At 50.6% G+C, this 22,948-nt stretch overlaps 1 protein-coding gene across 1 annotated transcript in view; it reads left to right on the top strand.

Moving 5' to 3' along the window:
- C7H14orf159 (chromosome 7 C14orf159 homolog) overlaps positions 1-22,948 on the top strand; it is a 108,529-nt gene that overhangs the window by 80,302 nt on the left and 5,279 nt on the right. Inside the window, 12 exon segments of the mRNA XM_021100082.1 lie at positions 1,474-1,501; positions 1,504-1,625; positions 3,607-3,783; positions 5,558-5,690; positions 6,492-6,729; positions 8,151-8,333; positions 9,339-9,502; positions 10,465-10,556; positions 11,063-11,295; positions 16,330-16,445; positions 18,777-18,963; positions 18,966-19,029. Of these exon segments, the coding sequence (XP_020955741.1) occupies positions 1,474-1,501; positions 1,504-1,625; positions 3,607-3,783; positions 5,558-5,690; positions 6,492-6,729; positions 8,151-8,333; positions 9,339-9,502; positions 10,465-10,556; positions 11,063-11,295; positions 16,330-16,445; positions 18,777-18,963; positions 18,966-19,029 (1,737 nt within the window).

The following is a 22,948-nucleotide window of genomic DNA, read 5'->3' on the forward strand; positions in this document are numbered from 1 at the left end:
TTGCTAGAGCAAGGCTGGCATTTAGATTTGTGACCAAGGTTATTTCTTCAAAAGAGTGTCATTGTATTTTTCCTTGGGATGATCTTTTTGAAAAGAAATTTCTTTTTTTGAAAGAGAACTTGTTTGTTTTGATACCTATTTATTGCATAAACTTTAGAATATTGAGGAAAATACAAATGAGAAAATTAAGGTCACCCACACTCATGTCAGTGGAAATAACCATGATTAGCATGTAGAGGCATTTCCTTCTCGTTCTTTTTTTTTTTTTTTTTTTTGTCTTTTTTGCCATTTCTTGGGCCGTTCCCGCAGCATATGGAGGTTCCCAGGCTAGGGGTCGAATTGGAGCTATAGCCGCCAGCCTACGCCAGAGCCACAGCAACGCGGGATCCGAGCTACGTCTGCGACCTGCACCACAGCTCACAGCAATGCCGGATCCTTAACCCACTGAACGAGGCCAGGGACCGAACCCGCAACATCATGGTTCCTAGTCGGATTTGTTAACCACTGCGCCACGACGGGAACTCCCGCGACCGTCTCTTTGAAGGAAGGTCAAGGATTCTGTGAGCCTGCGCAGTTCAGAACCTGCCCAGGCAAAAAACGTGAACAGTCTCATTCCCCAAAGGGACACCCAAGTGGCCAATAAAACGTAAGTTAAAGGCACTCCTCTGTGTCACTCCTCAGGGCCGTGCAAATTAAAGCCAGAATTCAGTGCCACTGCACACCTGCTGGAAAGGCTGGGATGAAAAAGGCAAACAATACCAGGTGTTGGAGGGGACACGGAACAACCAAGAACTCACACACCGCGGGTGGGAGTGGACATCGGCACAACCACTTTGGAGATGGCTTAGCAGCATCTACTGGAGCTGAACGAGTGTATTTCCTACAACCGCAGGTGTGTGCCAAGCAGAACTGTACACCCCATCCCCCAAATGCCTGTACGAAAATGTTTACGGCGGTGACATCTGTAATAACCCTACACCGGAAGTCATTCAAATATCCATCCGCAGTGGTTGGGGGTAAATACGTGGCGGTAACGAGCCTACCACAGGGCAGTGAGGATGAGTCAGCTGGTGTTGAGTGCAGCCATGTGGTTGGTCCCCAAACAGACCAGGGAGAGAAGGACGGGGAGACACCGACACCGACGGTATGATTCCATTATCGGAGGAACGTGTGTGACGAGCAAGCGGAGGTGATCTGTGGTGTAAGAAGTCAGGGTCGTGGCTCTCCTCCCAGGGGGTCTGGAGGGTGATGCCTGGAAGCAGACTAGGGGGCTCTGGGGGGCTGGTAACGCTCTGTGTCGTGATCGGGGTGCTGGTTCCATGGGTGTTCATTGCGTGAAAGTTCATCAAACTACCTCTACGTGCATTTTTCTGTGTCTATGTTCTGCTTCGATGACAAGTTAAATTAAAGGGGCTCCATGGGAACAGACTGACTGTACGTTTGTTCCTTCTCTCACCAAACCCAGGGCTCCAGCCAGCCAGCCAGCGTGGTGGGGTCCCCCACAGGTCCCTTGCTCTGGCCTTTGGAAAGATCTGCCAGGCCAACAATGGCCCTCTGCCCCTTCAGGGCCAAAGCAAGCCAGGTAAGTGGACTTTGCCCACCCTGGGCGCCATCCTAGGCCCCAGGTAAAATGCCTAGGCTTCAGGGAGGGTCAAAGCTTGGGGGTGGCCAGATGCCGCAGCCAGGTGTATCTGTCACCAGGGTCCACTTTGTCCAGCCTCAAAGGGACCCCATGGTGCCGGGCGTGATGCGTCCCTGGTGACTATTGTTCAGGAAGATCCACTGTCCCCCCCAACCCCGTTTCCCCTCCTCCCCCACCCCCCACCCCCACATCCCTCCATCCCCCCACCCCCATGCTGGGAAAAATCTCTGGGGCCACTGAGAAAGTCCAGCCCTGGAAAATCCCACGAGCAGTGCTGTCCACCCACTTCATCACCCAAGCGAGAGAGCTGACTGCACAGGATTGAGCTGTATTTAACATCCAGCTTACGGAGCACGTGGTCCTTCTGCCCCCAGCCTCCTAGCTCAGGCTCACATCCCTCACCTAAACTCCTGTGACCACGACGTCTTAACTGTTCTCCTAGCTCCACTCTGACCCTCTCTTTCTCCGCCCCCCCATCTTCTAGTCGCCCACCGGCGTGACTTTTTCTAACACCGCATCTGCGTGTGTGACCCCCATTTAAAGTTTTCAGGGCCTTCCCGCAGCTTCTACCTTACCTGATATCAGGCCTGTAGTGAGGGGGCCCCTGCTCACGGCCTCCCCAACCCTGGACACTCCAGGTACCTCCCACCCTCTCCCCTGAGAGAAAGCTCCCCAGAACATTCTTCTGTGGTCACTTGTGGACTCGAGGTGCATGAGGGTCCTTCAGAGCGTGTACCAGGGGCCCCAGGTCAGCTCCTTTATATTTTTCACTAGCCCCTCCCACACTGCCGTCTTGGGGGCACCTAGACAGATGGCCCAGTGAGCCTTGGGGCTCCAGGCCTCCATGCTATTCACATGCTGCTCTGCCTTTCTTCCTGGTCCAGCTGGTGAACTCCTATTCATCCTTCAAGACCCGGCTCCAGCGCCTGCCCATTTGTGGGAAAGAATAGATGTCTCCCTTCCCTGAGTCACTCTTTTTTTTTTAAATGATTTTTATGTTTTCCATTATAGTTGGTTTACAGTGTTCTTTTAATTTTCTACTAATTTCTTTTTTTCTTTTTTTTTTTTTTAGTATTCTTGTTTGTTTGTTTGTTTGTTTGTTTTTTTGAGTCACTCTTTTACTTGGTCAGTTAGCCCTCACTGATCTGTACTGCAAGCATCTGATTTCAATGGATGTAGGATTTCAAGCTACTTAGAGGCTGGCCTGTGTCCTCTCCATCACGACACCCTGTCCCCTGGTCTGTGCCTGGCATGGAAGAATAGGTCAGCAAAATGATTTTGGAGTGAATGAAGAACAGGCTTGTAACAAGAGTCTTTTTTTTTTTTTTTTTTTAAATGACTGCACCCACATGTGAAAATTCCATATGAAAATTCCATATGAAAATTCCTGGGCTGGGGCCGGGGACTGAATCCAAGCCCCAGCTCCGACCTATGCACGCTGTGGCAACACAGGATCCTTTAACCCACTGCGAGGGGCAGGGGATCGAACCCACACCTCTGCAGTGACCTAAACCACTGCAGTTGGATTCTTAAGCCACTGCACCACAGCGGGAACTCCAGAACCAAAGTCTTTCCACCCTGCAGAAGAGTCTAAGGAGAAGGAAGGCCTTTCTATTCCTGGCTCTGGGAGCTTCCCTGAGACACGTGCCCTCTGTCCCTTTGATCTGTGGGTGTTGATGGCTGAGAAGGCGCCATTGTTTCTTCTTGCTGGTTTTGGGTTGAGGTTACAGGCCATATAATAGCGTGGAATCAGCATTATATTCATGCTGATTGAATGGTCCCCAGTCTGGCAAGATTTGAAGGATGCTAGCAAGGCCCCCTGCTCAAAACTATATCTCCCTGCCCTGATGCCAGCGCCTGAAATTTCAGCCCCAGCCGTCCTCGTCTCTCTCCCAAGTCCTTTTTAAAAATGCACAGAGTCCATGCTGAGTCTGGGGTCTATGAGCTTTCCCTTATGTTCCCAGGACGGGCTGTCCCCAGTTCTGGAAGTACATGTTCGGCGCCTGCACTGGCAGTCTGACCTCACTGAAGGACGCGGTGGCCTTCCTGCTGGGTGGCAGCTTCTCTCTGAAAGGGGCCTTGGAGAAGGCGGGGCTCTCCAGAGGAGATGCAGCAGCTACAACCACATGGGCGCCTGCAAGGTAGGGACGCAATCCACGGAGATAGAACGACTGGAAAATGCGGGTCCACTTGTATTTTCCCGTGCTGGAGAGAACACTGTCAACCGGAGACAGGAGACCTAAGCTCAGCCACCTTCTGGCTGTGCAACCCGGGACAAGTGGTTGACCTCTCTGAGCTTATTTCCTCATCCGGAAAATGGAACCACCAGCCTCTCCCCTGCCCGCCTCTGGGGCTGCTGTGAGCACCCAGCGTGCCCTCGAGAGGCTCAGTCAAGCCCTTTTGGACCCATCACTGGGCTGTGCAAACCAGACCTGTGCAGAATCGGTCTGGCTCCTTTAACTTAGGGCATCTCAGTGAGATTTTTGAAAAGGTTCCCGGGGAGCGTGTGCCTGGTGGGGTACATGCCCGGGGATTTGTGGCAGAGCCTCGGCCAGGCCATTAGCTGCTGGGTTATGTCTCTTGTCAGGAAAGCTGGGTCATGTCTTGGCCGGAGGCGGCGGCTGTGGTCACAAGTGCAGCGTGGCGGCCTCTCCTGGGACGGGCGCGCTGGGGGGCCGCCTCCCTGCTGTGGCTCCGAGGTTTTAATCCAGCCACAGCCTGTCTGTCGCGAGGAGAGAACCAGATCCCTCCTTCTCTGACCCCTGCCGGGACACTCCTGGGAAGTCTGAGAATTTACTCGGCCGGGTGGAGGGTCAGCCAGTGTCAACAGCCTGGCCCGGGGTTCTTTGGGGACTCAGATTGGTGATTTTGTCTAGGGCTCCGGAACAGTTCTGCAGTCCTGCTTGCTTTGGGCTCCTGCCAGTGGGGCCTGATCTGCCTCTGCTCTGACACAGGCTGCCCACAGTGTGTGCTGCTTTTCGTGTGTGAAGTAGTGTCTGAGGAACCTTCTGGAAGGTGGGGCAGGGCGGGGCAGAACCGCAGGGCAGGGCTGGCCTGGAACACGCCACTGTTTGGGGCAGGTAGGAGCCGGGAGGGCTGGCGGCCCATCGTGTGCAGATGCAGAAATGAGGCTTGAAAGAGAGAGGGACTTGCCACAGTGCCAGAAGCAGCCTGGAAACCAGGGCTCCTGGCTCCCACCTATAAAATGCCTATCAAATTCCCATTGTGGCGCAGTGGCAACAAACCCAACTAGTATCCAAGGGTATGCAGGTTCAATCCCTGCACCCGCCCCCTCAGTGGGTTAAGGATCTGGTGTTGCCATGAGCTGTGGTGTAGGCCGAAGATGCAGCTCAGATCTGGCGTTGCTGTGGCTCTGGCGTTGGCCGGGGGCTACAGCTCCAGTTTGACCCCAGCCTGGGAACCTCCATATGCTGCAGGTGTGGCTTTAAAAAGCAAAATCAATAAATAAATAAAATAAAATAAACGCTGAGAGCGGAGGAGGGGTGACAATTACAGGATATATGATACATGGCACAGAGGTGCCTGGCACTGCCCACAGTAAGTGCTCTGCAGAGCCCTGTGGCCACACCTCGCTGCCCCCCAGGGTTCCCAGATAGCTTCTTCTCAGACACTGGTGCCTCTGCCCACCGGTCCTGGGAGAAATGGCCAGGCAGTGTCTTGGACTCAGCTGGGGGCCCTGGGGAGGTGAGGTGGGCCCTCGGGAGGAGGCCCTCAGCCTCGGGGCGCCCTGCCAGTCTCCTGGGAGCCTCCAGGGCATGTGCCCCTTCCCAAGAGCTGTTATTTGGGCACAAACTGGCAGGCACACCAAGCTTTCATCCTGTGGCTGACAGGGTGCTAACAGCAAGCCCTTCAGGCAGCTGCCAAGACTGTCCCAGCCGATTATCCTCCTGGCAGGTCCTCAGTGTCTCATAAGCCCCGCTACGGGGTCCAGAAACCGTCCAGGGGAGAAAAAACAACACCACCAGTGACAGTCACACGGGTCGTCCTGGGTGGCTTCTCCGGAGGCAGGAGGCATGAGCAGGGCCCAGTGGGGTCTGGGACCCTCTGCCTCTGATTCTCCTAGAGATCCTCGCTTGTGGTTCACAGGCGCCTTGAGGTTTGTGGAGAAAATTCAGAGGGTCCGTGGAATCCACTGGGGAAAAATTTACATTTGAATTTTCATAGCCTCACAGTGAAATTGAGCATTTCCTTCTGGCATGAAGGCAGGGAAGAAGCTGTGACGTGTCAGCAGACCCGGGGACTTCGTGGCTGCCCAAAGAAAGCACAGATGTTTTCATGTCACACTGCGGTCCTTCCTGAAATCTCAAAATTACCCCATATGTCCATCACCGCTTCAAAATTCCAGCGGTGGGCCTGCCATCTTGTTCCTTGAGCTGTTAATGAAGAAACATCACCTAACATGTTCCCCCCATAATTTGATAACTGCATTTCCAGCATGATTGGTTTCTTTTGTAATCCTCTGCATTTCCTTTTGTGCAGTTAAAAATACTCCTTCTAGGGAGTTCCCTTGTGGTGCAGCACATTAGGGCTCTGGCATTGTCACTGCAGCAGCTTGGGTCACTGCTGTGGCATGGGTTCGATCCCTGGCCCAGGAACTTCATATGCTGCAGGTGAGACCGAAGGAAAAAAAAAAAAAGGCAAAAAACTACTACTTCTACACAGGTTTACGGCTGCCCCAGACGACCAGAGGCACCTGCAAAGTTAAGATTCTCAGTTTTAGACCAATAATCCCCAGCAAACATCCTGATCTCTGTCACCTAAAAGTAGAAGCTGCATTTTTATAATAGCTACTTGGACCTCTGTCTTCATTCAGCTGCCTTGAACTCTTGGTGCTCAGGGCTTCGACCTGGGCCGATTCTGTTTTTTAGAAACAAAAACAAAAACACGAAAAGAGTTTTCACTTGATTTCTCGGCAGAGAGCTGGGCCTTGCGCCACATCACTGGCCTTTGCCGCCCCCTGGTGGTCATAGTGAGGCATGTTCCCAAGGACAAGCTGGAAAGGCTGGTGCAGGCCAGTTGCTCAGTGCGGGTGGTGCAAGGACAACCAATTCACATCCATGACCCAGGTCAGGGTCCACTCTCATTCATGATTCTGACAGCTGCATTGGACTTCTTCCCAAGAAGACAGGAACTTGCTATGTTCCTGAGTTCCTCTGACTTGTCTCATCTTTCCCAGGAGCCCTGGGGTGAAGGCCCTGGACAAGACAGATTCCTGCAGCAGTCAGTACCAGGGCTGGGTTTGCAGATGCCCTTCAGTTTTGAAGGTGATGTCCTTGACGGAACTGCTAGCCTCGCCCATTAGCCCCTGTGACACTTGGGGTGAACCCTGGGGTGGGGGAAGCAGGTGGTGGAGGATGTCAGCAGAGCTATTTGTCTTGAGATCTGAAATCATAGCAACCACTAATCTAGGCTATTGTTCAGCAGCATATTTGGGCAGGGGACGGCTTCCTTCCAAGTGTTAACTGGAACTGAAATCCTTTGATCCCCAGTGTATTCACTCAGCCTGACAGTGAGTGAGCAGATCCAAGCGTGGAAGCTGCCCAGGCCTCTTGGAGGCTCTCAGAGGCCTGATGGGAGCTTGGGATTGGGCCTTGGGGGAGAGTCAGGGTTGAGCATAACGGAACATGCTCAGCTGCATAACAAACTTTGACAAAGCCCAGCATTCTGCAAAAATGCAATCAGCACTTGCCACGTTTCATAGAAAGATGGTCCAGGACCACCCAAAGCCGAATGTCTGCTGAGTTTCTTTTTTTTTTTTTTTTTTTGCTATTTCTTGGGCCGCTTCTGCGGCATGTGGAGATTCCCAGGCTAGGGGTCTAATCGGAGCCATAGCCACCAGCCTACGCCAGAGCCACAGCAACGCAGGATCCGAGCCACGTCTGCAACCTACACCACAGCTCACAGCAACGCCGGATCGTTAACCCACTGAGCAAGGGCAGGGACCGAACCCGCAACCTCATGGTTCCTAGTCGGATTTGTTAACCACTGCGCCACAACGGGAACTCCATGAGTTGTTATATCTTTAGTGGGATCGATTGGACCCGATCGATACATTTCTCTCCGCCATCTTCGCGGGTGCGCTGACAGCTGGCCAGGTGCAGGGATGCTGCTGGTGGTCAAACAGAGTTTTTGCCTGGGTTGTGTGACCCAGTCTGTACCAAGATAAACTCAAAATCACTGGCTTTGTCAGCAATCTGTACAATGACGACATTGGGCTAAATGTCCCCAAGTCCCCTCCAGCAATCACACCAGGCGTCTGAGGTTCCATGCTTGGAAACGATGCCACTCAGAATGGAAGTCAGCAAGCATCCTGAGGGGGTTAAAATCCAGATTCTGGGTCTCCTCCCCGTCCTTCTCCAATACAGTTTGCAGCAGGCCTGTGGCTAGAGGTCCTGTTGGAGAAGGAACCACAAACTACTCAGTGTGTTCAAATCAGATGCTACCAGCCAGTGCAGGACCCGGTGGGACTCTCTTTTTCCACCTGCAGAACCATTGTGCATCAAAGATCTTTCCAGATCTGACTTCAGGGAGCCTGTGGTGTGTCAGCCCCGGGATGTTCCAGTGTTCTGGCCTTCTCGGCTGATCAGACTCCAAGCTGTCAGCGGCTGCAGTACGTCTGGGTTTAAGGGGCCAGTTACTCTGACCTGGGATGGAATCAGGTCCATCTCTAGTTCCTGAATGCATAGGCTTGTGGCGCAGTGACTTGGGGAAGAAAGTCATGAAACAGCCCCCAGGGAAGGTCTCTGTGACATCTTCCTTATCATCCCAGTGCTGGGTCTCCCCAGAGCAGCTGCCTTTCAGGTCGAATATGTTTTGCTTGTTTTGTTTTTTCTTTTTAGGGCTGCACCCACGGCATATTCAGAGTTGTAGCTGCTGGCCTACCCACAGCCACAGCAACGCAGGATCCGAGCCAAGTCTACAACCTACACCACAGTTCATGGCAAACCAGATCCTTAGCCCACTGAACAAGGCCAGGGATCGAACCTGCATCCTCATGGATGCTAGTCAGATACCTTAACCGCTAAGCCACAGTGGGAACTCCCAGGTCAAATATGTTTTGATTAAATCTATTTCTGTCTGCGGAAGGCTCACCACCCATTCTAAGAGAAGGGTCAATGTTTTGCTTGACTTTGGAGACATTCTGGAAGTTGGTGGGGCTTTGAAAGCAAAGGTAAAGGCAAGCAACTCAACTAAACAAAGCGATTTTTTTGCAAGGTATTTGAAAGCAATACTGTCAGTTCATTTTTTCCAAGGCCGAGGGTGATATTACAATAAGACGACACACGAGGGCGCCCTAACTGGTTCACAGTAAAGTAGGGATGGGACAGAAACAACAACAAAAAATAGCAGTTGCAGACCACTGTCCTAGACAGAGGAAAATTCTAGCCAGGTCAGCCTGGCTTGCACTACAAATAATAAGATGTGCTACTTTCCATTTATTTTTAAAGCATTCTTGAGAGTTGAGCTATCATAAGAGCCTCCTGATAGTGGAAGATTATCTCTAATATGGTCCTGAGACAAAAACGCCAAGATCCGTGGGATTCTGTTCATTCATTTATTGCAGATCAATGTTGGGGGAACCTACTTTGTGCCCAGATCTTAGGAATCAAATGCTGCAGGAGACACGACGCAGATGTCAGGGAGCTTGCGGTCATTTCCGAGTGTCTGTGCTCAGCTGTATACACGCTCCCGCACATCCGCGCGGGAAATATCCTCCCGCGCGGTGGGTGGTCTCAGCCCTCTCCCGCCGCCGCCGGCCAGGGGGTCGCCTTGCAGAGGAGATCTCACTGCTGCCCGGCCCCAGCCCGCCTTAGCGCTTCAGTCCTGACCTGCAATAGCGTATTTGATTGTAAATGAGAACGAATGCCCTCCCTGGCCAGGGACCTTGAATCTTTCTCGTTTACAAACTCATGCTCGGATTTCAACATCTAAACTTCTACTAGCAATAGATGAATTGCTGCTGCTGTCACAGCTGCTGGGGCAAAACCCCAGGGCACGCTGGGAGCTGACTGTGCTAATGCGTGTGGCTTGAGAGTGACCCGTTTTAGGTTCTGTCCAAAACACAGAAAAACAAAGACTGCCATCATCAAAAATCCCTAGTTCTTCCCCTTTATATCACGTGGAAAGTTAAGTTAGAATGCTTGACACTTCTGTCAAGGAGGTTTTCCTTCTGAAGAGTTGGCTGACTTTGGCTTTCTATTAGATCTGAGGAATGGTCCTGTTTTCTGTGAAATCCAAGATGCTATTTGCTCAATTCGCATCTACATTTATGGAGCACCTATTGTGTGCATCTGTGAGATGAATAAGCAGTGGTCCTGCGTCTCTGAGAACGTACAGCTGAGTGGGGTTAGAGTCCTCAAGGATAATGACACTGATAAGCAGAAGGTCTAGTTAAGTTACGGTGAAGATGAAGCACCTGAAAGGCCAGGCAAAAGAATGAATAAGATACAGCACCTGGCTCAGTGATGCCAACCATCACTTACTTACCCAGGGCTTACATTGGACCAGGCACTTTGCTTAAACACTTTTCCCCCCTTTTTATGACTGCACCTGTGGCATATGGACGTTCCCAGGCTAGGAGTTGAATCAGGGCCACAGCTGAGGGCTACACCACAGCCTCAGCAATGCCGGATTCAAGCCGCATCTGTGACTGATGCTGCAGCTTGAGGCAATGCCGGATATTTAACCAGGAGAGTGAGGGCAGGAATTGAACCTGCATCTCACACAGACAACGTCAGGTCCTTCACTCACTGAGCCACAACAGGAACTCCTGCTCAAGCTCTTTTATGTGCATTTTCCAGGTCAGCTCTGATAACAATCATATGAGCCATTATCCTTACTTTAGAGTTGAGGAAACAAGTTTAGCGAGGATAACGTCACATCTCAAGCTCAAGTGTGTTTGCCGTGCTGAAGCCGTGCTCTTGATAATGATGCTACAGTGCCTCACATTGCCTGGAATCTAGCAAGGGAGGGTTTTTAAAAGAACAAAATTAGCATAAACTGAAGCAAAATATACAGGCTGTGAGAAAAATAGAAGCTATGCTCAGAGAGAGCTATTTGTTAGCAAATCTAACATCTGCTGCAAAGAAAAAGCAAGATGACTTGATCTTGCTGTAAGAGTTTAGTAAGTCCTTTCTGGTATCCATGGGATTGCATGGATGGAAACTGCTAGAGCCCCAACTATAGCTGTGGGTACCTTACTTCTTTCCCCACACTCATCTTCACTTTCCTGAAAACCAGGGTACCTGGTTTAAATGGAACCTGATTTAACCATAAGCCAGCTTGTGCTGACCTGGTGCCAGCAAGTGGCGTAGGGAGTGCTGTTGGCCAAGTGGAGGCACGGGCGCCCCCTTTCCCATCAACGGTGGACTAGATGGGAGTGGACAGGGTTTGACGAAGTGACTGGGCTCAGTCCCTCCTGTTGTGTGCCTTGGAGACCCTGCTGGCTTTCACCAGCTCAGGGGATGGCGCAGTTGTGAATGAAGGGTACAGTGGCCCTGGCCAATGCCTCACCCCTGAGGGAACACCAGAGGTCCATCACATTTCCCAGGATCCTCTGCACTACAGCCTGGCATCAGCTTCAGCTGCTCAGAAGGTCAGCGATCAAAAGACGATAATTGCCATCGACCCAGGTAAGAAACCAAGCAGTCACACCTCAGTGACCTGGAGAAATTCATCACTGGTGTAATGTTTCAGTGAAAAAGGCAGCATGCAAACTGTACCTAGAGTATGATTTAAAAAAAAATACTAATACTATGTATGAATCTTGCAAAGAAGTAAAGGCACCAAAATGCTGACGTGATGATCTCTGGGTGGTCCGAAAACAGGTGATTTTTGTTTTCTTCTTTAGGTGTTTTCCCCAAACTTTTCAACACTGAGTGTCTGAGGGAGTTTGGGAGGTGGGCACGTGCTCACTCAGAACTAGACTGGGGTTGAGTGGGGAAGAAAAAGGGAGCACGATCCCTAGATAGTCAACTGCCACCATTTAAGCAAAGATTGTCCAGTAGTTAATATTGTCCCTCATCTTTCTCTTTTGCGACATTGCCCTGGAGTTGGGCATAGACTAGGTTTTGTACACTGGGCAGCAGGGATAGGGGTTGGGGCCTGGATTGCTCTTCCTTGGAGGCTCCTGGTGGGACAGGACCCTGCAGAGACAGCCTCAAAACAGTTTGCAGCCGACCCGTGTGTTGTATACAGCATCTCAGAGGACAACCCTTCTGTGGTTTGCAAGCCATTGGTTTTACACACAAGACAGGGCTGGCACAGTCCACTAGGGTCTTCGGATTCCTGTTAGGAGGAGGTTTGCTGAAACTGGTTGAGGGGCTTTGAACTTCAGCTGCATCTTCCTTAAAGAGCTGAATTGCTAATCCCATGCCGCCAGCAGAGGGCGCCATTTTGCACGGGAAAATTCAATCCATTTGCTGGCAAGGCTCAGGAGAGAATTAAGGTGTAGACCTCACAGCCCCTCCTCATCTCAGTTTCCTCTTTTCCTATGACAAGGTCATAAAAATCTTCCTCCTCTGGGGGTTGTTATAGGCAGTAAGAATAATAGTTTTGCTACTGAGTTTTACTCTAGGCCAGACAAGTGCTTAAAGCATTTACATGTTTCACTTTATTAAATTCTCCCAATGCCCCTATGAGGCTGCCATTGTTAACCTCCTTTAACAGAGAAGGAAACTGAGGCATATAAGGCTGAGAAACTTGCCTGAGTCCACATCCCTAATAGCTGGTCAAGGCTGAACCTGAACCCAGGCCCACCGACTCCAAGGCCCATGATCAATAAGTATTGGATAAATTGGAATCTTTTTTCTTTTTTTCTTTTTTTTTGGCCGAGCCTGTGGCACGCAGAAGTTCCCAGGCCAGAAACTGAACCTGCGCCACAGCTCTGACAATGCTAGATCCTTAACCTGCTAGGCTACCAGGGAACTCCTGATACATTGGAATCGGAGTCTAAATGGTGTGTTGGTCTCACCTGGGCAGTTAAAAGAGTCCTCCCGGCTCACCTCTCTTGCCTCCTCTGCACCTTCTTGTGGGCTGTGACTCCAGCCCTCTGTGTTCTTTGCTCTTCGAGTGGCTCGAGAAGGCATGTGTGGTCTCCCTGCTGACCGGCCCTACATCTTCTCCTGAGAGCCTGATCAGTGGTAGGGAGAGCAGAGGGGTGAGGCCAGCTGGGGAGTTTGACCCTCCAGGCCAGGCTCTCAGGACCCAGACAGAGCTGGCCCTGGTGACACAGGTGTGGCAGCCCCTTTGAGAGACCAGCACCTGGACCGGGTTATAGAGCAGACAGCGGGGGTGCCCTTTGGTGTTGGCCAGCACGGTGCCCAGCATCTGACATCAGCAGACCAGCCGTAAAGATGTCAGCTCTCTTCCCAGAGCCTGGGAGCAAAGGTTGCCCCCAACCCCCACCCCGTTACAGGGGGTCTACAGTTACGAAACTTCTGGTGAAGCCAGCTTTTGGCTTGTCTGTCTGGTAGGTTGTTCATTCATTCACTCGCTCATTCACTCACTCACTCATTCATTCTGCAGAGAACAGGGTCTCCTTTACGTGCAAATACACCGTAAGCGGGGACATCTGCCCGGCACAGATACCTACACCTTTTAGGACACGTGCGTACATACGGAGAGGTGACTGCTCGCGGCTGTGCATACACAAAGTCCCTTACACAGGGGATCTCCTCGGTGCGTATTTTTTATTTTTTTGTCTTTTCTTGGGCCGCTCCCGCGGCATATGGAGGTTCCCAGGCTAGGGGTCTAATCAGAGCTGTAGCGCCAGCCTACACCAGAGCCACAGCAATGTGGGATCTGAGCCACGTCTGCAACCTACACCACAGCTCATGGCAACACCAGATCCTTAACCCATTGAGCAAGGCCAGGGATCAAACCTGCAACCTCATGGTTCCTAGTCGGATTCGTTAACCACCGTGCCACGACAGGAACTCCGGTGCATGTTTTTAAAAACTCTGCAGTACTTTCTCACAAACATCTAACCCAAGTGAATGGCTCTCCTGCTTAGGACAAGGGTCAGGAGGAAAGATGAATTCTTAACTCCACCATTAGCTCAGATGAAAACACTGAGAAGTAAATGTACTGCAGACACAGGGCTCCCGTTCCATAATACAAATGACGTGGGAAGTGGCCCACAGCAACCCCCTTCAGCGCTTGTGCAGACTGTGTCAAGGCTTGAAGCATGAGGCTCGGGAAAAGGGCCGATTTATGACTGTCCAGATGTGCCAATGTTGTCTATTAAGGAGCATCTTTAATCTTCGAGAACAGCAGATGCTCTTGATTCCCAGTGTATTAAACAAGCAGATAAAAGATCGATGGCAGGTATTGAGCACTACTCACTGGGCATAATGATAGAGCCATGCAGTCACTTGTGAGAGGACATTGGCTGGCATTTGAGGGGCCTGGAGAAGATGAAGAAATGCAAGGTTTATAGTCCTGATGTTTGCACTAATAACAAAATTATCATAGATGGCTGGACGGCGTTAAAGCTGACCAAGTCCTCTCTCTCCTCTCCATTAGTGCGCCCCACTTCTGACAAAATAGGTTATATTCCATTTTTTCCCTTTAAAAATGTTGTTGTTCTTCTCTCCATCTATCAACAGTAATTCATGTTCATTGTAGAAGCATCAGAAAACATGAAAGAAAAGAGGCAATAAAAACTACCAGGGGAGTTCCCACTGTGGCCCAGCAGGTTAAGGATCCAGCATTGCTGCAGCTGTGGCATAGGTCACAGTGGCAGCTTGGATTCGATCCCTGGCTGGGGAATTTCCATATGCCGCAGGCATGGCCAAATAAAAAAAAAAATTACCGGGATCCCATATAAGTAACCATTAATAACAGTTTTATGTTTGTCCTTAAACTCAAGACTTTTTCTTTGGTCTTGAACCTACAAGACCACTATCTAGATAGGTAGATAGATAGATAGATAGATATAAATATACCAATATGTATATTGGAGTCATGCTATGATACTATTTTAGGACTTGCTACTTTCCCTCTCAAATATGTTGTAAACATCCTTCTATGTCATTAGTCTTCGGCAACATCCTTTTTAACGTTTGTGTAGAATTTTATTTTATAAATGATCTACCATTTGATTAACAGCCTATTGTTTGACCCATAAACTATGAACATCATTAAGACTACGATTGCGTGCATACCCACTGTCTTCGTTAGGATAAATTCCTGGAAGGGAATTGCTGGCTCCCGGGGAGTGCAGATCTAAGGGGTGACTCACCCTCCAGACAGATGCTCCCATTCCACCCCCACAGGCCGTGCGCGAGGGGCCCTTTCCCCCCAGCCTCCCTCCACCTGGACCCCCTCCTAGCTCCACATAGGACATCTGAGGTTCAGAGCTCTCAAGGGACAAGACCAAGGTCACACAGCTGCTGGGATGTACCAGTGCCTGGACTGGAATGTTCAGTCTGCAGATTCTGGTTCTGGTTCTGTTCCTCCAGAACCAGAATCCAAGCCCTGGGTGCCTCGTTACTGTCCAGGCACCTCAAGGGCAAACTGATGTCCCCCACACCCCTCAGGCCCAGTCTCCTCCCGGCCGCAACTGGGGTGGAAGGTCTAAGGTCCATCCTGCCCTCACATGCGCAGATTCGCCCTGGGGTGGCCTGAGCATGGAGTGGTGTGTGAGTCGGGAGGTTGTGCTGCCCTCTGGGACTGGCTTGGGGGCCACAGGCAGCATCGGTAGTAGATGCGGCTGATGATCCTGAAGCCCCAGGTTCACCAGGTTGACCTTGGCTGCCATGGGCGGGTCCCGCCCGAGCCTGGGCCTCTGCCCCTCCAGCAGGGCGGGAGTGCCAGGGTCAGCGCCCCGAAAGGCGGGACCCAGGGCATACTGCCCAGTCTCCCTGTCCTCTGGAAGGACAGTCCTCAGGTGGGTACCACACGGCTTCATAGAGGCAGGCAGGATGGAGCCCCCTTCGCCTTAGGAGCTGACTGTTGCTCATATCCTTTGGTGGCTTTTCTCCTTTCCTTGTCCCACTTGCTCCACCTTCTGACTGTCCTCTGGGCTCCCTCTCCACTGACCTACCTGCACGAAGCCCTTGTCTTAGGGTTTGCTTCCAAGGAACTCCCAACTAAGACCATCCTGCTGCCCCCCTTCCTCCTCCTCCTCAGGGATTCCCTGTATTGGTGAGAGTTTGTGGAACTGCTCTAGCAAAGACCCCCCAAGAGGCTTTGCTCACATACAACAGGTGTGCCTCCCTCACACACCAGCCCAGGGCGCCTCCTCCAGGGTGAGCGTCTAGCTCAGCAGGAAGGGGATCCGCTCCACTGGGTCACTCAGGGACCCAGCAGCTCTGCATCCCACCGTGAGACCCCCAGGGGGCGCTAGCTGTCAACACCCCAGCTCCCCACCCCAGGAAGGGAGAACTGGGAGGGGTACCGGGGGTGTGTGGCCAGGCCAAGGCAGAGGCTCCAGCAACTTCCATTCACACTCCTTTCTACTGCTCTCTGATGGTCACACAAAGAGGACCACACTTAACTGAGAGAGAGGCTGGCCCACCCCTTACCTAGGTACCCTTCTCCACTGGGTGGGAAGCGCTGCCCCTGCCCCAATCCACTTCCGAAACAAACCACCAAGTTGCCTAACTTTCTACTGAAACACAACTATACAAGTTTGTGATTTTATTTTGTTCTTGTCATTTTAGGCAGCCAGGGCATCTGGCACCTGCTCTGTCAAGGTGAGCTGCTGTCACTGTCCCATGCCTGCTCAGTGAACAGGACTGACAGCCGTCCTGCCCTCACTGACTGTGATTCTAATGGAGTGTGACTGTCGGTGAACCACCTGGGAGAAAAGCCCTGCACGTATATAGTTTGTTGGAAGGTGAGACGCTGTGGGGGAAATTGGACCTGGAGAGGGGACAGCCAACTGTGCCCACTGCTTCCTGCGCTGGGGGCTCTGCCATCCGCCCACTGCCCTGTGGTCCACTTTCCCAGTGGTCGGTTGTGCTGCCCTCCTGCTCACCTGACCACCTGCTCTCAGGGTCTGCTGGACCTCAGCTCAGACCTGGTTCTCGCCCACACCAGGGCTTAGAATTTGGAATTTGTTGTATTTGATTTTGCAGGACTTTCATTACATGTGGACGAAGAAAGCAGAAGCAATTAGCCTTTTAATGACAATGATTTCAGTTCATTTTATAACTGAAGCCTAGGACATGTTTAAAGAAGAAAGCTGTCATTTATTCCCTGTCTTGAGCAGAATTGATAAATTGGTTCTTTGTAGCTTAGGTGGGGGGTCTCCTCCTGCCCCGACCTTTGTTGCCTGGGGCTCTTTCTCTCTGTGCCCCCATTGGGGATACGCTGTGTGCTCTGCCCTGGGTGGCTCCCTGATGCCCCATCTTACTATTGTCCTATGTCCTCAGTCCAATGTCAAAGAAACAAGAAAGAGTCAGGCTTTGCTCAGCACCTGCTTTGTGCCAGGCCCCCAGCTCTGTGCTGGCGCTCATCGCACTGTTGTGTCCACATCAGTCCTAGGTGAGGTCATGATTAATCTTTTTTTTTTTTAGGGCCACACCTGTGGCATATGGAAGTTTCCAGGCTAGGGGTTGAATTGGAACTGCAGCTGCCAGCCTATACCACAGCCACGGCAACACCAGATCTGAGCTGAGTCTCAGCTTAGACCACAGCTCGAAGTAACGCTTAACCCACTGAGCAAGGCCAGAGATCGAACCTGTGTCCTCATAGATACTAATCGGGTTCATTTCCGCTGAGCTATCCTATTCTGCAGAGGAGGAAATCACTGAAGCTCAGAGAGGTCCTGAGCTTGCTCAAGGTCACACAGCCAGGAGCTGTTGCTTCCCACCAGGGTTGTTTGGCTCTACTCAGCCTCCTTGCCAAGCCACCGGGCCACCCCTCACAGCACACAGAGGGGCTGGGTCTTTCTCCTGTCCTGAGTGCCCCCATCCCCTGGAGATGTCTGGTGACTACCCTCTGGTGCACCCACTGCCCCCTGCTGGTCTTTCCCCCAGATGGGAGGTGGGGCCAGAGGGGGCAGTGGGAGGAGCCACAGAGGGGCATTTGGGGATCTGTGACAATTTTCTGGCTCCTCACCTTGAGTTTGCTCCGTGGACCCACTAGGGTGGCAGTGACAGCTCCCAAAGGGCTTGGGGTGACAAGACGGGGGGTTGGGGGGGAAGCAGCTGTCTCGAGGTGGTTTTAATGTAGACAAGATGCTTACTCACACTGAATTTATGGGAGGGATGAGGGGCTGATGGAGATTATGGGGGTGACCAAAGCTGCCCCTTGGCACTGATCATAGCCTGCAGAGCAGCCCGGGAGCTCCTGTAGAACCAGCGGGACCATAGCATTGGGTCCACCATCCCTGTCCGGGGCCTCAATTAGCCTCCTCAAGCTCAGCCCAGATGCGACTTGGTCCTGGACCAGCAAATACACAAAGCTTCTACCCTAATTGCTATGAGGTGGTTTAGTTCATGAAAACCAAGTCCATGTTATTTTATTTCGGGATTTGTGTGTTCCACACATCCTACCATAATATGTATTTTTATTGTAATTTGAAAATGTGCTATTTTTAAAAGAGATGATTCCAATTCACTTTGGAAACCAGTAGCTAGGTCCAAGGTCAAACTCTAGGCCAAACTCTAGGACCTTTCCTTTTTTTTCCTTGACCGTCCCTGAAGGTAGTCAGGGAGGTGGGGGTGGGAAGCAGATGAGAACTTAAATTGGGAACTGGAGTCATGACACCGCCCTGCATACTTGGCTTTGCCCAAGTCAGTTCACATCTCTGAGCCTCAGTTTTCCTTCTCTGTAAAATGGGGGAAATAATGGTTCATATCACACAAGACTGTTGTGAAAAGTAATTGAGAATGTGCGTGTCACTTGCTTATCAGGGGGCTGGCCTACCGTCACCATGGGCACCAAAATATGTCGCCAGCACCCACAATGGCAGCAGGCTAGAATAGGCTTCTGGTCACGTGGTATTGGGGGCACCTGTGTACAGCCCACAAGACTGGTGACACTACTGTGACTTCATCCCCATCAACCCTAGGGTTTGTTCAGGTCTAAAAGGAAACTGAAGTGTCTTCTGTGTCGAGGTCTTGGCTTACCTAGCAAAGTATTATTCTACAGGCTTACCTAGCAAAGTATTATTCTGCAGGCTTACCTAACAAAGTATTCTACAGGGAGACATTCAGTAGCAGTAATGGTTACTTTCCAAAGGAGCTTTCAACAAGCCAACGTGAACGCCCCCAGCGCTGGGGCTGGTGGCTCCACCCTTGGCCCTTGCTCTCAAGGTGTTCTGAAGACATGGATCCCAATATTAACTTACAAGGTGGATCAGTGGGAGCTGGCCAGATGTTTCTATGCAGAGATGGGGACCCCAAGTCACCCAGGTAACATGTGTCCTGTCTCAGTTTAAGTGGGTGACAGTGGAGAAGCCCATGTGATGCTGACTTTGGCAACAACATCCCTGCACGTCTCAGCCTCCTGAGAAGACAGAGCCAGGAGCCCAGGGTTTTGATGGGCCAGACTCACCAACGAGGCTGGGGGGTTTCAAGGTGTCTGGGGCTTTACAGAGGGTCTCTGGAAGTAGCGAGTCCCTGAGAGATGGCCTGTCTTCCTATATAGAGAAGATAGGCAAATTATTAAAACAAAACAAAACTAGCAGTTTCTCAAATTGGGTCATGACCATTAGTGAGAAATGAAATCATTTCAAGGGTGGGAAGGGGACGTGTGTGACCAGTGCCTTTGGAAAAGGAAATAGAGAAGTGTCATTGTAGGAGTTCCCACTGTGGTTAAGCGGTAATGAGCCTGCCTAGTATCCATGAGGATAAAACCCATGAGGTGGGTTAAAGAATCTGGCTTTGCCATGAGCTGTGGTGTAGGTCAAAGATGTGGCTTGGATTCAGCATTGCTGTGGCTGTGGTGTAGGCTGGCGGCTACAGCTGGATTTGACCCCTGGACTGGGAACTTCCATATGCCACCAGTGCAGCCCTTAAAAGCAAAAAAAAAAAGAAAAAATTGTATTTCTTGTATAGTAATGGTAAGTACCTGTGTGTGTGTGTGTGTGTGTGTGTGTGTGTGTATTTTTTCCTGTGTGTCGTGGTCAGACATTCTGAAAAATACATCTTTATTGTATGTAGGGATGTTTTCCAGATCTTATAATTTTTTTTTTTTTTTTTTTTTTTGCTTTTTAGGGCCGCATCTGTGGCATATGGAGCTTCCCAGGCTGGGAAATTTAATCGGAGCTACAGCTGCCGGCCTATACCAGAGCCACAGCAACACTAGATCTGAGCTGCGTCTGTGACCTACACCACAGCTCACAGCAATGCCAGATCCTTAAGCCACTGAGCAAGGCCAGGGATTGAACCTGCAACCTCATAGTTCCTAGTCAGATTCATTTCTGCTGCGCCACAACAGGAACTCCAGATCTTATGACTCTTAATACAGTGTTTTGCAAACTTTTTTGACAACAATTCTCAGTAATACATTGTGCATTGTGAACTAGAACATGCATACATGTAGCTGAAACAGAAATTTCAAAAAACAATATTTACTCTTGCTATGTGCCATGTACTTGGATCATTCTATTCTATTCTATTTTTCAGAAAATGCTGACCTGGCCTAATAAGTTTGTTTCACAACCCACTAAGTGTCCACTTCAATTTTTTTTTTTTTCTTTTTAGGGCCGCATGCACAGCATATGGAGATTCCCAGGCTAGGGGTCGAATCAGAGCTACAGCTGCTGGCCTACACCAGAGCCACAGCAACGCAGGATCTGAGCTGGGTCTTCGACCTACACCACAGCTCACGGCAACGCCGGATCCTTAACCCACTGAGCAAGGCCAGGGATCGAACCCACAACCTTATGGTAACTAGTCAGATTCGTTTCCACTGAGCCACAACGGGAACTCCCACTTCAAGTTTTAAAACCCTGCGTTAATAGGCCCAGAGGGCACAGCTCTATTGCAGCTCCCAGCAGAACCCAGTGTTTAGAATGACTCTGAGTCACTGAGGAAAGTTCGATTGTGGATCCAATATGCTATTTAAAGCTACAAGAACATGTGTGGTGCCTAATAGAAGTGTTTATATTCTCCAAACAGTTGGCATTCAAACAAAGCTCTGGCAACTCAGGGGGAAACTAGAAAATCCTCTTGGGTGGGACCTCAGGTGCCATGTAACACAGGTGTGACTCTGTTGGCTGAGTGGAGGGAGGTGCGACAGACCCGACCGCGGGGAGAGAGGGTTCCGCTGTCTTTGGGAAGCTGCAGTAACTCTCCAGGGCGCACCTCCCAGGCCGGGATTCCTTCCCACTGCAGCCAGGCGGACTCGCACGGCCTCAAAGTCAACCTATCTCCCCAAGGTATGTAACCAGCACCCCCCACCCCTGCGGGAAAGGTCCAGAAATGGGGTTCTCTTTCCAGAAGAGAGGATGTATCCATCTCAGCTGGAGCTCTTGCTCTAAACTGCCTTTCCATCGCCCCTGAGGTCGGTCTAGAGGGAATTCAGGGTCAAAGTTCCTTCCGCTTCCTGATTCTGCTTCTCAGAAAAAGCAGCTGCTTTTCCCTTGACTGGGATTGGCCTCGGGAACCCATTCTAACACCTACTCAGGGGCCTGCCATCCAAGCATCCGTGGTGGTGCCACCTTCTCGCCCAACCAAAGGACAGGGACAGACATGGAGATCTTGCTTTCTAAAATATGTGTGGAGTTCCCGTCGTGGCGCAGTGGTTAACGAATCCGACTAGGAACTGTGAGGTTGCGGGTTCGGTCCCTGCCCTTGCTTAGTGGGTTAACGATCCGGCGTTGCCATGAGCTGTGGTGTAGGTTGCAGACGCGGCTCGGATCCTGCGTTGCTGTGGCTCTGGCGTAGGCCGGTGGCTACAGCTCCAATTAGACCCCTAGCCTGGGAACCTCCATATGCTGTGGGAGCGGCCCAAACAAATAGCAAAAAGACAATAAATAAATAAATAAATAAAATATGTGTAGGCAGAGCATTCAGAGTTAAGTTTTTTTTTTATTACTGTGATAAAATATGCATAACATAAATCTTACTATTTTAACCATTGTTTTCTTTTCATGACCACACCTGCGGCATATGGAAGTTCCTGGTCTAGGGGTTGAATCAGAGCCTCAGCCAGGGCAACACCAGATCTGACTCTTATCTGCAACCTGCACCGTAGCTTGTGGTAATGCTGGCTCCTTAACTGACTGACTGAGGCCAGGAGTCAAAACTGTATCCTCACAGACACTATGCTAGGTTCTTAACCTGCCAAGCCACAATGGGAATTCCTATTTTAACCATTTTTTAGTGTGCAGTTCAGTGGTTTTTTTTTAAAAAAAAGTATGTTTACCTGGTTGTGCAGCTGTCCCCACCATCCATCTCCTAAACTTTTCATCTTCCCAAACAGAAACTCTCTACCCATTAATCAAAACCTCTCACGCCCCCTCCCCCACCCCCTGGAAACCACCTTTCTACTTTTGTCTCTGCGGATTTGGCTACTCAAGTAACTTATAAAGTCAAATCATACAGTATTCGTCCTTCTGTGGATTTGACTACTCAACTTATAAAGCGGAATCATACTTTATAATGATTCGTCTTTCTGTGGGTGGCTTATTTCTCTTAGCAAAATATCCTCAAGGTTCATCCATGTTATAACAGGCCAGAATTTCCTGCCCCCCCCTTTTTGTCTTTTTTTTAGGGCCACACCTGCAGCGCATGGAAGTTCCCAGGCTAGGGGTTAAATCAGAGCTGCAGCTGCCAGCGTAAGCTACAGCCACAGAAACTCCAGATCCAAGCCACATCTGCAACCTCCACCACAGCCACAGCAACACCAGGTGATCCTTAACCCACAGAGTGAAGCCAGGAGGGACCCATGTCCTCATGGATACCAGTCAGGTTCGTTACTGCTGAGCCACAACGGGAACGCCCAGAATTTCCTTCCTTTTTAAGGCTGTGTAATCTTGCCTTGTATGAACACACTGCGCTTTGCTCACTTGTTCATCCCGCAGGGGACACGTGGGTTGCTCCCACCTTCGGCCTGATATAAATAGTGCTGCTCTGAACGTGATGGATGAATAGCTCTTTGAGATCCAGGTTTCAATTCTTTTGCATCTGTACCCAGAAGCAGAACTGGTGGATCATATGCTGATTCTAGTTAAACTTTTTTGAGGAACCATCATATGGTTTTCCATAGCAGAGTTAAGCTTTTAAAGAACTCCATCGTGGGGGGCTTTAGAGAAATGGAAACGTGTAATGTAATTTCCATCTTAAATTAGATGATTGAAACAGTATTCCTCCTAATCCTGTTAGC

This window comes from Sus scrofa, chromosome 7, assembly GCF_000003025.6.
Source record: "Sus scrofa isolate TJ Tabasco breed Duroc chromosome 7, Sscrofa11.1, whole genome shotgun sequence".
NCBI classification, from domain to species: domain Eukaryota; kingdom Metazoa; phylum Chordata; class Mammalia; order Artiodactyla; family Suidae; genus Sus; species Sus scrofa.